Source organism: Nesoenas mayeri, assembly GCF_963082525.1.
Source record: "Nesoenas mayeri genome assembly, chromosome: 15".
NCBI classification, from domain to species: domain Eukaryota; kingdom Metazoa; phylum Chordata; class Aves; order Columbiformes; family Columbidae; genus Nesoenas; species Nesoenas mayeri.
The window spans coordinates 4,902,279-4,913,364 of NC_137559.1; the positions used below are offsets into that span (position 1 = coordinate 4,902,279).

At 60.1% G+C, this 11,086-nt stretch overlaps 2 protein-coding genes across 3 annotated transcripts in view; one reads left to right on the top strand and one right to left on the bottom strand.

The window, feature by feature from the left end:
• Positions 1–5,317, top strand: part of SLC5A10 (solute carrier family 5 member 10) — a gene marked incomplete at both ends in the record, with an annotated part of 38,319 nt that extends 33,002 nt beyond the window's left edge. Inside the window, 6 exons of the mRNA XM_080353919.1 lie at positions 932–1,039; positions 1,458–1,608; positions 3,691–3,859; positions 4,490–4,705; positions 4,882–4,963; positions 5,151–5,317. Coding sequence (XP_080210045.1) covers positions 932–1,039; positions 1,458–1,608; positions 3,691–3,859; positions 4,490–4,705; positions 4,882–4,963; positions 5,151–5,317 — 893 coding nt within the window. The remainder of the gene's footprint in view (positions 1–931; positions 1,040–1,457; positions 1,609–3,690; positions 3,860–4,489; positions 4,706–4,881; positions 4,964–5,150) is intronic.
• Positions 5,318–6,195: 878 nt separating this feature from the next.
• GRAP (GRB2 related adaptor protein) lies at positions 6,196–10,815 on the bottom strand (the record flags this gene model as incomplete). 2 transcript variants are annotated; one of them, XM_080354012.1, is made up of 5 exons in its annotated part: positions 6,196–6,381; positions 6,616–6,784; positions 8,163–8,285; positions 9,488–9,585; positions 10,738–10,815. In XM_080354012.1, 5 exons carry the CDS (start codon positions 10,813–10,815, stop codon positions 6,196–6,198), a joined length of 654 nt encoding a protein of 217 aa, XP_080210138.1. The 2 variants fall into 2 exon arrangements, with proteins under 2 accessions (XP_080210138.1, XP_080210137.1); XM_080354011.1 differs by having other exon boundaries at positions 6,196–6,442; positions 6,530–6,784.
• Positions 10,816–11,086: the final 271 nt, after the last annotated feature.

An 11,086-nucleotide genomic window follows, 5' to 3' on the forward strand; every position in this document is an offset into this window, starting at 1 on the left:
AGGTGTTTCGGTTGGGCTGTAACACCCAGACGCTGCTTTGCCCTCTGGAGCATCTTCCACCCGCCGGCTGCCAGCCATTTGCATGGAGCCTCACACAACGCGGTGTTTTAGAGAGGGGGAAACTGAGGCACCGAGTGATGACCACAGCTTTACTCACAGCTGCTGCAGGACAGAGTCACTGGGGCCCTGGCACTGACTCTGACCCTGGGGAAAGGCAGCCCAGGCTAGGCTTTTCGTAGTGCTGGGCTGTTTTAGTGCTGAGCGTTGCCTGCAGTCTGCTGCCTGCACCCCATTGCACCCCTCACTCCTTTGCTGAAAGCCCTGGGGTGTCACCAGCTAGTTGCCTTCCCTAGCCACTGGTGCTGGGGGTTGGCCAGGGGCTGTACCCCGTTTTGGTGGGGGTGACCACACAGGAGCACTGGGACGATGCTCCCGGTTGTGCGTGAGGATCACCTGTGTGACTCCCCGTGCTCCTGGGTGGGAGGATGCAGAACTGGGCAGCCCATCCATATTTATGCCTGACATTAATTTCCATCCATTTCAATATTTTATGAGCATAACAATTAAAATTTATAAAAAGGGTTCAGCGCTCATTGAGACATGGAAGCTGTTGGGCGTTGACAGTCCTGGTGAGCTGCCCAGCGCGTCCCGGGTGCTGCCCATGCGGGGTAATTGCTGCAATGGTGCATGAACCCACTTGGCCTTGTGCGTGGGAACAGGTAGCACCTCCAGTCATGTCTCCAGGTCCTGGGGGGAGCCTGTCCTGGCTCTGGAGACCCCCCCCAGGGCAGCTGTTGCTGGCTGTAAATGTGGCTGTAGCGAAGGGCTGATATCCAGCCTAATAGGAGGGGATGCTGGGGCAGGGAGGGGACTCTGGGTCAGCCTGCACCTAATGTGGGGTCCTGCCACGTCACCTACTTTTGTTCCCTAGATGCTGTGGGCTGCGTGGACCCTGAGGAGTGCACCCGCGTGTGTGGGGCCCCTGTGGGCTGCTCCAACATCGCCTACCCCAAGCTGGTGGTGGAGCTGATGCCCAGCGGTAGGTGGGGTGGGAGGCACTTCCATTTCCACTGGGGTTTACTGCACACCGGGGCTGCCTGTGCAGCCCGTCATGGCTTGGATGTTGAGGGGGACCCTGTGGATGATCTGGGGGCTGGATTTGTGCATGAAGTAGCCCATGCAGACCCATAGGTAATTGTGGAAATGAGGTCAGGAGATTTGGGTGACCCCAGGGCATCCCAGGGTGCAGCTGGGTGTCCCCAAACCCCGTCTTTGCCCCAGGGGAGATCCCAGTGTGTGCCTGAGGAGGGGAAGGCATTACCCTCAGGCAAAGTAACTGGGTTATCCCATCCCATCCCATCCCACCCCATCCCTCCCCATCCCTCCCCATCTCACCACACCCCATCCCATCACTGCCCCCAGTTCAGCTGCTCCCTGATGTTCTCTCTCCTCCACAGGGCTGCGGGGGCTGATGATCGCCGTGATGATGGCCGCACTCATGTCGTCCCTGACCTCCATATTCAACAGCAGCAGCACCCTCTTCACCATGGACATCTGGAGGAAGCTGAGGCCGGGGGCCGGCGAGCGAGAGCTGCTCTTGGTGGGCAGGTGGGAAAGGAGGGTTTCGGGGAGACCGTGGGTTTCGGGGAGACCGGTGGGGCTGGTCCAGCCCTTTGTGATCTGCCTTTGGTGCCTGGAAGCCTGCAAAGTGCCTGTGCTCAGCCCTGTTTATGAAAGGAAAACAAGCCCTGGGATTATTTGATGTATGAAAGTGCTGGAAAGGCAGACAGGGTGTTCGGGGCGTTTGGAGGGGCAGGGCTCTTCCTCGCCACCTCCAGCCTGTTCCCCGGGGGAAGCCGATGGCTGCTCCCTGCCAAGGTCACAGGCCAAGTGCCCAGGGGACCGGCACCGGGTGGCAAAGGGCAGCGCTGCCCACACATGCCCCAGTTGCTCCCAGGGGGACCAGGAACCCACCTGCAGTGCCACGCTCGGGGCGGCAGAGTCAGCGCTGGGGAATGCCCCGGTGCGGTGCTGGGGAGCATGGGGAGTGACAATGACAAGGAGAGAATCTGGGTCAGAGCTTTGGCTGGGCTGCGCCGGGGCTGTGGGGAGGGTTGGCTGGTCTGGCGGCTCTGAGAGCAGCTATTTCTTGGCACCCTCCATCTCCGGAGGGTGGGAAGGGGATGGGCATCCATCCCAGGGAACCGCAGCCTTGCACAGCTCCACCAGAGGAACCGGGGTGCTTGTCTTGGGGCCTCGCCCCGCCCTGACACTGGCTTCAGTGACAAGGGGTGTAATAACACCGCAGAGCTTTCGTGAGGGTGGTTAATGAGTGTTTGCGAAGGGCTTTGCCTGCCCAGGGCAGGAGTCGCTGCTGCCGTCGATCCCTGGCGGTTCGTTCGTGCATCGGGCGGTTTGTGGGCACAGGGCGCTGTGAACTGCCGCCGCCGTACGGCCCCACGGGAACATAGCAAATGATAAATGTTCTGGAGATGAAAAAAGAATGCTCTTTAAGCTGCAAGTTTGAGGTTTTCCTACCTGCCAGCGCAGGGACATGTGGCTCATGGTTGCTTCTGAGCAGCCACCGGTGGGTCTTGGCCACCCTCTGTGTGCCCCATCTGGCTCCGCATGGGGAGGGAAGGGATTTACTGGTGGGACTGGGGAGAGCTGGGGCCAAGGGGTGTGAGCTGCAGCCACAGCCATGCTGGTGGCTGGAAACCCCCACTGGTGTTCGCTGTGTACTCCGTGTTGAGGCGATGGCACAGCGGTGAGAACACCCCATCCTCCCCAAATCACCCCAGAACCCCACAGCATCTTGTGCTGGGGCTCTACAGCCACCTGGCACCCCCAGCTCCCCACCACACTCAGACACTCAATTTTTCCCATGACCTTTTAGCATCGTCTGTGTCTTAAAGACATATGAAATATGGGATTTTCTCCCACCCCTTGGGTCAGGGTGTGTGTTTTGAGGCTGCTTCCTCTTTCTAGCTTGCCAGGCAGGTGGGAGGACTCCATCTAAAGATGCTTTCATTGCTTTTTTATTTTATTTTTTCTTCCTTCTGCTTTTTGAGATGAGCAGATGGAGACGTAGGTAATTCTGCAAAGCTGTAAACAAGCTGAGCTAAGCTATAAATATGGCAGCTTTCGGGATGTGTCCTGCCCAGCCTGCCTGCTCAGATTGGGCCTGAAAAACTGGAGTTTAGTCAACGCCTCTTGCTTTGGAGGACGGTGATGCTGCAGGGCACAGCAGGGCTTTGGGTGAGGATGTGGATGGGTGACAAACACACCCCTCTGTTGCAGCCTGGCCGGGGGGAGCTGAGCACGGGGAAGCTCAGCGCACGTCCTCAGTCCTTTAGGCTGAGGGCATCACCTAAACCTGGCCAGAGCACCCAGTCTTGGTGGCTGGAGGCTTTCATACCAAAAGTTCCCATTGCCTGGTGTTTCCCCAACTCAGCAGCTCCCCTGGCTGGGCAGGATCCTGGGGAGTACTTGCCCACCTGAGATGGAGCCAGCACTGGCATAATTGTCACCCTCGGTGGCCATGGGGATGTTACCTGGTGCCGAGCATCCTCCTGCTGACCTGCCTGCATCCGCCAGTGCTGGGACCCAACCTTGAACCTGGGGACCTCTCACCGCCACAGTGATGCTGCGGGGGACGGGAGCCTGACCCCGTGTCACTGCCACTCGCAGGGTGGTGACGGTGGTGCTGGTGGTCCTCAGCGTGGTCTGGATCCCCATCCTGCAGAGCTCTAGTGGTGGCCAGCTCTACATCTACATCCAGGCTGTCACCAGCTACCTGGCTCCTCCTGTCACCGCTGTCTTCATTCTGGCTGTCTTCTGGCCCCGAGCTAATGAGCAGGTACAACCCTGGGTGGCCCTGGAGACAGCTTGGGTGCCCTGCTCCAGGGACACAGTGGGACTCAGGAGGCTGGGAGGTGGTGCTGGAGGGTTTGGGGAGAGGAACTGAGCCTGACTGGCGTTTCTCCAGGGAGCTGGTGGGTTGCTGGTGCAAAGAGGAGGAGGAAGCAGGTGCCACTGTGCCTGTGCACCAAGTGTGGCATGGCTGATGGGGCGGGCAGGGGCGATCCCCTTGTGGAGGGGGTGCAAGTTTAGGCCAGGGCTTGACTGGCCAAGGTATGGGTTTCTTTCCCAATGAACAATTTAAACTGGTTATTAGGAAGAATTTCTTCCCCAAAGGGCTGTCGGGCCTTGGAACAGGCTGCCCAGGGCAGTGCTGGAGTCACCATCCCTGGAGGGGTTGAGCAGATCCGGAGATGAGGTTCTCAGGGACATGGGGCAGTGCCAGGGGTGGGTTAATGGTTGGAATTGATGATCCTGAGGGTCTTTTCCCACCAAAAAGATTCTGTGATTCTATAAATGTGCAGCAGCTCCTTGACCCTCTCCCAGGGCTGGCTGGAGGGAGCAGCTCCCTGGGGGGTGTTTCCCCTGCACAGGATGACTGTTCCGACTCTGAATCTTTCTTTTGCAGGGAGCTTTCTGGGGGCTGATGGTGGGGCTGGTGCTGGGAATGGCCAGGATGGGGCTGGAGCTGGCTCACCCCCCGCCCCGCTGTGGCGTCCCCGACCTGCGGCCCCGCGTTCTGGCCGACATCCACTACCTGCACTTCGCTGTGCTGCTCTGCACCATCACGGGTGCCATCGTGGTGGCAGGCAGCCTGCTGACCCCCCCACCACCCCTGGCCCAGGTGAGCGGGGCACCTGGGACCCCCCACCCCGGCCCCCCTGACTGTGCCCACCCACCGGACCCCCTCAGCCATGCGTGTGGGTGTCACTCAGCTGCACCCCAACCTCGGCCAGGGGATCCGTATGGGGGGGTCTGTCCCAGAGGTGTTTTCTCGCCAAATCTCACCCTGGTTTTCAGCTAAAGGATCTCACCTGGTGGACCCTCTCATGGGAGCCGCCCCAACCCTCCATGGACAGCACATCCCAGGGACCCCCTAATGGTGAGTGTGTCCTCGGGGGTGTCTGGCAGGGGACACACCTTCAGTATCCCCTGCTCCCTGCCTATAATGGGCACCAGGACGGCATGGATACCCTGTGCCTCAGTTTCCCCAGGGCTGTGCGACCTGCCTGGATGTGGCCGGTCCCCACGGCTCCCTGTCCCCTACACTTGCCATCTTTCTGTGCCAGGTTCCTGCCCAGCCACCCCAGGCAGCCAGCAGCCATCAAAGCCTGAGAGACCCCCAGTTGTGGCCCTTGGGGACCCCACAGAGCCCCCGTTCTGGGCCTGCGTCTGCACCATCAATGCTGTTATCCTGATGTGTGTCAATATTTTCTGCTATGCCTATTTTGCCTAGGTGGGAAAGGTGCTGGGAGAGGCGGAGAAATGGAGATTTGGGTGATAGTTTTTATTTGTCACATCTGGGACATGGGATGTTTAAATCCACTGGGCATTCTCAGTGTCAAAGACTCTGAATGCATCCCAGGGGGTTGTGAGGTGTGTGTGTGGGCATTTGTAGGGTCAGTGAGTCCCCAGGAGGGGTCTGGGGAAGGTACTGGGGTGGGCGAATGGGGCTGCAGGGGAAGGAAAACCACAGCGAAGTAGTGAATGTGGTCACAGGACCACTGTGGTGGCACTGAAAAAGGAGCAGCCACACTCAAGGGTGTCACTCAAACACGTTTTACTAGCTCTAAATAAAAATATAATAGTAAAACAAAAGCCACAATTTGCAGCTATGAACAGCACTGGCAGGACTGAACCTCCCCAGACCAGCCTTGAGCCCCCACACCCCTCTGCAGTGTTACCTGGGGCCTTGCTTCCAGGGTCCGGAGAGGAGTGAAGGTTTGGGGCACAGGTGCTCGTCCCCTCCATTGCTGCCACCCTGCTGGGTCACACCTTCAGATAAGTTTTTATGGCCCCAGCTCAATGCTCTGTGCTCCCACTCCGGAGAGCACCCACAGCCAGAGGCGATGCCTGCGCTGGGACCATTGGGGTCTCCTGCGTTGCGGGCAGCACAGAGAGCCAAGGCTGATGTTTTGGGGTGCCGGGAGCCAGGCAGCCCGTGGATGGAGATCACTCTACCAACGGCACAGCCCACACAGCACCGGGACCACGTGCGTCGGCAGCCCCAGTGTTGGGACAGTCACCGTCCGTGGGGACGGAGGGACGTGTGGTCTGTGTGTGGGCGCAAAGCAGCTCCGGTGAGTGGGGGCAGCGGGGGCTGTGGTGCTCCCGTCACTTGCGGATGGGGTGGACGTAGTTGCGGGGGAAGAGGCCGACGCGCCCGTAGATCTTCCCCTGCCACCAGTTGGGGTCTGGGCAGTCCAGGACCTCGATGATGTCCCCGCGGAAGAAGGGCAGCTGGGAGCCGTCGTGGGCTGAGAAGTCGAACTGGGCTTGCACGAATTTGGGTCTCCTCACCTGGAGGAAAGTCAAGGGCAGGGGTTGGCGGTGGGAGAGGTGCCCCCATCTACCAGCCCCTCTGCACTGGGTCGCACTGCTTGAGTCCCCAGTGTGACAGGGTTGTGCCACCACATAGCAAGGACCAGGGCACAGGGTGAGGGGGTACCTGGGGTGTCTCTTTGAGGATGGGAGATGGGAGCTGGGGAAATGTTCAACATCACCTCGAGCACAGCCCCATCCCCTGACAGTTACCTCCTGGGTCTGGTCCTCGTCCCGAAGGAAAATCTGCTGCTTTTTGGCGATGGTGGTTGTCCTGTAGAAATCCACCAGCTCGTTCAGGGAGTTGAACTTTTCCTCCCAGAGGAAATATTTGCCATTCCTCTCCCTGAGCACCTTGAAGTGCTGGACGTCCTGCCCGTAGCTGCAGGAGAATGGATGTTACCACGGCTGCAGGATGGGGGCAGCAACCAACCCCCTTCCAGCATCACAAGCAAAGCCCAGGGGCTGCTCACTGATCTGGGGATCTGGAGGGGCTGTGGGGGCTACAGCTGTGCCCACAGGTCCCCCTGCAGCTGTAATGCCATGGCCAGGGGTGACAGTGGCACTGGGGTCACTCCTGGCCCTGCTAGCGAGGTAGTGGGTGACTGTCCCCAGCATGCAAGCAGCTGAGACCTGACACAGCTCATCCCACACACAGAGGGAGCTCAGAGCCTGGGATGGTGGAATACCTGTGGGGTCAGGGCTGGCAGAGCACCGGCCACATGCAGGACAGGTGGCTTTGACCAGGAAACAACTATGGGACATCTCTGAGAAAAGTGTGATGAGAGCTGCAGGTCTCAGCTCGGCACATAGGGGAGGAAACTGCAAAGGCTGGGCTCAGGCTCCCGAATCCCCTGTGACCCCAGGGATCCCTAAGCCACAGGAGGACGGGACAGGCTGAGATGTCCCTTACCATCCCCTCAGTGTGTACCTGGGGGTGGGAGGTTGGGGTTCCCCCACAATGCAGGGCTGGCATGAAGACCCTGTGAGGACCCGCTGCTGCCAGGCCCCCAGGCAAGGGCAGGGACCCAGCCACGCTGGTAACGCATGGCAGAACACTCCTCCCTTTCATTATGGGCAAGAACCTCCTTAAATGCTTAGAGATTAAGCAGCACGAGAAAGTGCCTGGCTGGCCTGGGGCCAGCTCCTGCCACCCCAGCCCTGGGCAGAGAAGGGGCAGCAGTGGAGTGTGAGCCCTGGGGACAGGTTCTGCCTTCGTACTGCCCAGGGTGCTGATGTCAAAATCATCGTCCCTGTGGCGTTGGTATGCTGCAGCCCTTCGTCCCTGGGGATGCTCTGGGCACCTTGTTCCTCCAGGCCATGTCTCCCAGGCTGCGCTGGCAGCTAAGCCCCAGCGTTACCCACATGGCTGGATTTAGGGGCACCCCAGTGGGGGACCCCGGCAGCGATGCAGACCAGCGGTGCAGGCAGGGTGCGGGCAGGGTGCAGGCAGGAAATGGTGGGGACGGAGGTGGAGTGTGAGGCTGCGGAAGGGAGGAAGGAGAGGAAGAGGAGCAAAAAAAGGAAGGCGAGAAAGCGGAGGAAGGCCTTGTGTGAGGCTGTGCCTGGATGTGCCAGGGACGCAGCTCCACAGCCCCCAGCCACTTTGAGGCGGCCGGGGCAGGGAGCTTGTCCCTTCCCCGGTTCCATGTCGGGGAGCACACACAAGGGTGGCCTGATGCCTCACATCCCAAAGTGGGGGTTGCAGGGGACCCTTGCTCACCCCACCATCTGTCCATCCATGTCCCACGGCCACTTACTTGACGGAGATGGAGAACTCCCCTGGGCTGCTCTCGCTGTCGCGGATCAGGAAGGCTCCCAGGTGCTGGCGCTGGAGGAGCCGCTCCTCTGCCAGGTGCCGGGAGATCCTGCCCGCGTACCACCTGCCAGGACACCGGGCTCAGCCATGTGACACCCCCCGACACCCTGGGACACCCCGGTGCCACATCCTCACCCCACGGGATGGAGGTACCGAGAGCCCTGGTGCAGGTGGGAGTGAGATCCCTACTGGGCACTCCACAGGTCTGTGACTCCTCAACAGCAGCTTCTCCCTTCCCTTCCACCCCCAATTTGTCACAGCATTTTGGCGGAGATGGGGGGACAGCAGGGTGCTGCAGGTGCTCACGTGTCCCCATGCAGGGTTCGTGCAGCATCACCGACAGCTGCGACCGCATCCTGTCACCCGGCTCCCCACATCACAGACCTCGTCCTTCACTTTGCTGCCTGTCCCCACACTTGTCCCCACGTCCCATGTACCCCCTGTGGGAACAGCCCTGCCACATGCTATGTGTGGGAGGGGCTGAAGAGCAGAAAATCAGGATGAAACCCTTCCTGCTTGCATTGCCGACAGCTGCCAGAGAGAGGTGGAGGAACAGAGTCCCTGTGAATTTGGGAGCCCCTGCCCACAGACACCTTCTGCTACCTGTTAAAATTGTCCCCTATATGATCAATCACGGACTTTAGCACAGAGCATCTCCCAGTGCCATCCTCGCAGGTGCTGCAGGGCAGAAGCTGCATTTCGCCCGTCCTGGTTTGTCCACCGACACTGGGGAGGCCACGGGATCTGCCCCAGGCTGCCCTGAGCCCACACATTCCCGCTCCCCAGCCACAGCCCTCAGCAGGTTTTACGATGGCATTTAAATGTGATTTACCAGGGGATAATGATACATAAAACATAGGTTAAAGCAGGGCTGGATTATGCTGGGCTTTAATAACATGGTAATAGGATTGTGCCTAATGCAGTCATAATCCCATAACGCTTTGTTGTTCCCTAATTATCATTTATTTAGCGGGCAGCCCGGTGTGAGGGTTGAATTTCTGTGTGTTGGGGGGACATGGGCACGTTGCTGCCTCCTGTCTCCCCTGGCAGTGTAGGCAATGGCAGAGTGGCCCAAAACAGGCAGACCCCATGGCTTTGTGACTCAGTTTCCCCACATGTGGGACTACCCTGGCTTGTGACAGACCTTTGGGCATTGGGATGCACCATTGGAGCTGCTGCCTGGGTGGTGGGAGAGGGTGTCCTGGTGCCAGTGGGTGCTACCAGAGTGGGGCTGCGAATCCCCCATCCCCACGGGATGGCACTTACGGGTGTGGCTTGACCTTGATGTAATTTTTGGGGATGAAGCCCTCACGGCCATACAGCTCAGCCTTGTACCAGTTCTGGTCATCTTCCATGTTGAGGATCTAAGGCAGGAGAGGAGCAGGGAGGTGTCAGCCCAGCCACTGTCCCATGGGAGAGTGGACAAGCGGGATCCCCAGCGCTGCCCCAGACCCCATGTTCCCCGCTGAAACCTGGGGAAAAGTGGGCTCTGACAAGGGTGACATGGTTTGGGGGGACCTGTACAGAGCTTGGCTCATGGTTGGTCTGGCTCACCATGGTTTCTGGGGGGTGCCCAGCGGTGCCCCAAACCCCTGGCCAGAGAAGAGGGTAAAATCTGTCACTGGAGGAACTGGGGTGGCAGCCAGCCCCCTGTGTCCCCCCAGGGTGGTGACAGTTGGGTTCTGCATGGGAGGACATGCCCCATTGCGAGCAAGGGGTGCTGACACCCGCTTCCGCGTGGCACTGTTTTCCAGCCTCCCCCGCAGGGGCCCGGCACAGCTGTGCAAACAGGATCTGAAACCCCGCGGCACAGCACCGGGGAAAACACGCCGGGGAGGCAGGGACGGGCACGACGGCGGGTTTGGGGCCCTGGGTTACAGCCAGGCTGTGTCCTTGGCCTCCCCGGGGCTGGGTGCATCTGTAGGGGGCTCCTGGGTGCTTGGGGTCCAGGAGGAGCTACCAGCATCTCGGCATCAGCCCTGCAGGGAAGGGCAAGTGGCCAGGCAGAGTGGCAGGGAGCGGGTGCCCTTGTCCCAACTGCAGGGCCACAGTGCCCTGGGGGTGTGTTGAGGGATGTTTTGAGCCCCCTTGAAGCTCTTTGGGATGCCAGGTTGGCATCTGAGAGCCCGTCCCAATGGCAGCACCTGGGTGGGCACACCTGCAGCCCCCTGGTACCGCTCAGGGGCAAGGAAAACATGTCCCAGCCCTCAGGGGCTGCTGCAGGGCACAGCTGGTGGCACCAATGGCCAGGGAGGCCATGTGCCTTGTCTCAGGTGGGACTTCTTCAGAGGTGTGGTTGGTGGCACAGACAAGTGGTACCCACCACTGCTGGGGGTGCTGCTCCACATCCCGAAAACCTCAGGGATGGCTCCTTAAACCACACAGAAAGCCCCAAAGAGGCAACAAAGCCACATGTGATGAAGGCGCCAGTGTCACCCCATTCCATGTGCCCTCTCTGTCCCCCAAATCAGCAGCACCCACCCCCCCATGGCTTGTGACCCCTCTGCTCCCCGTACCTTCAGGGTGTCCCCTTTCTGAAAGGGCAGCTCGTCTTTCTCCGTCGCCTGGAAGTTGTACAGAGCCACCGACTCCATGGCGCTGGCTGTCACTGGGCGGTGGTGAGGGTCCTAGGGGGTCCACCGTGCCGGGGTGAGGGACTGCCTGGGGCTTGCTGTCCCGCAGTGTGGGGCTGTGGGCTACGGGATGAGTGCAGCGTGGTGGTGACGGTGGCAGGAAGCCGTGCTGATGTCAGTGCTGCCGGGACGAAACGGTGAGCACCACGCGATCGGGCACAGCTGCCCAGATGTGCTGGGAGGTGGGAGGGGGAGCTGCGTTAGCCCACCCAGATGCGAGAGGCTCCAACTG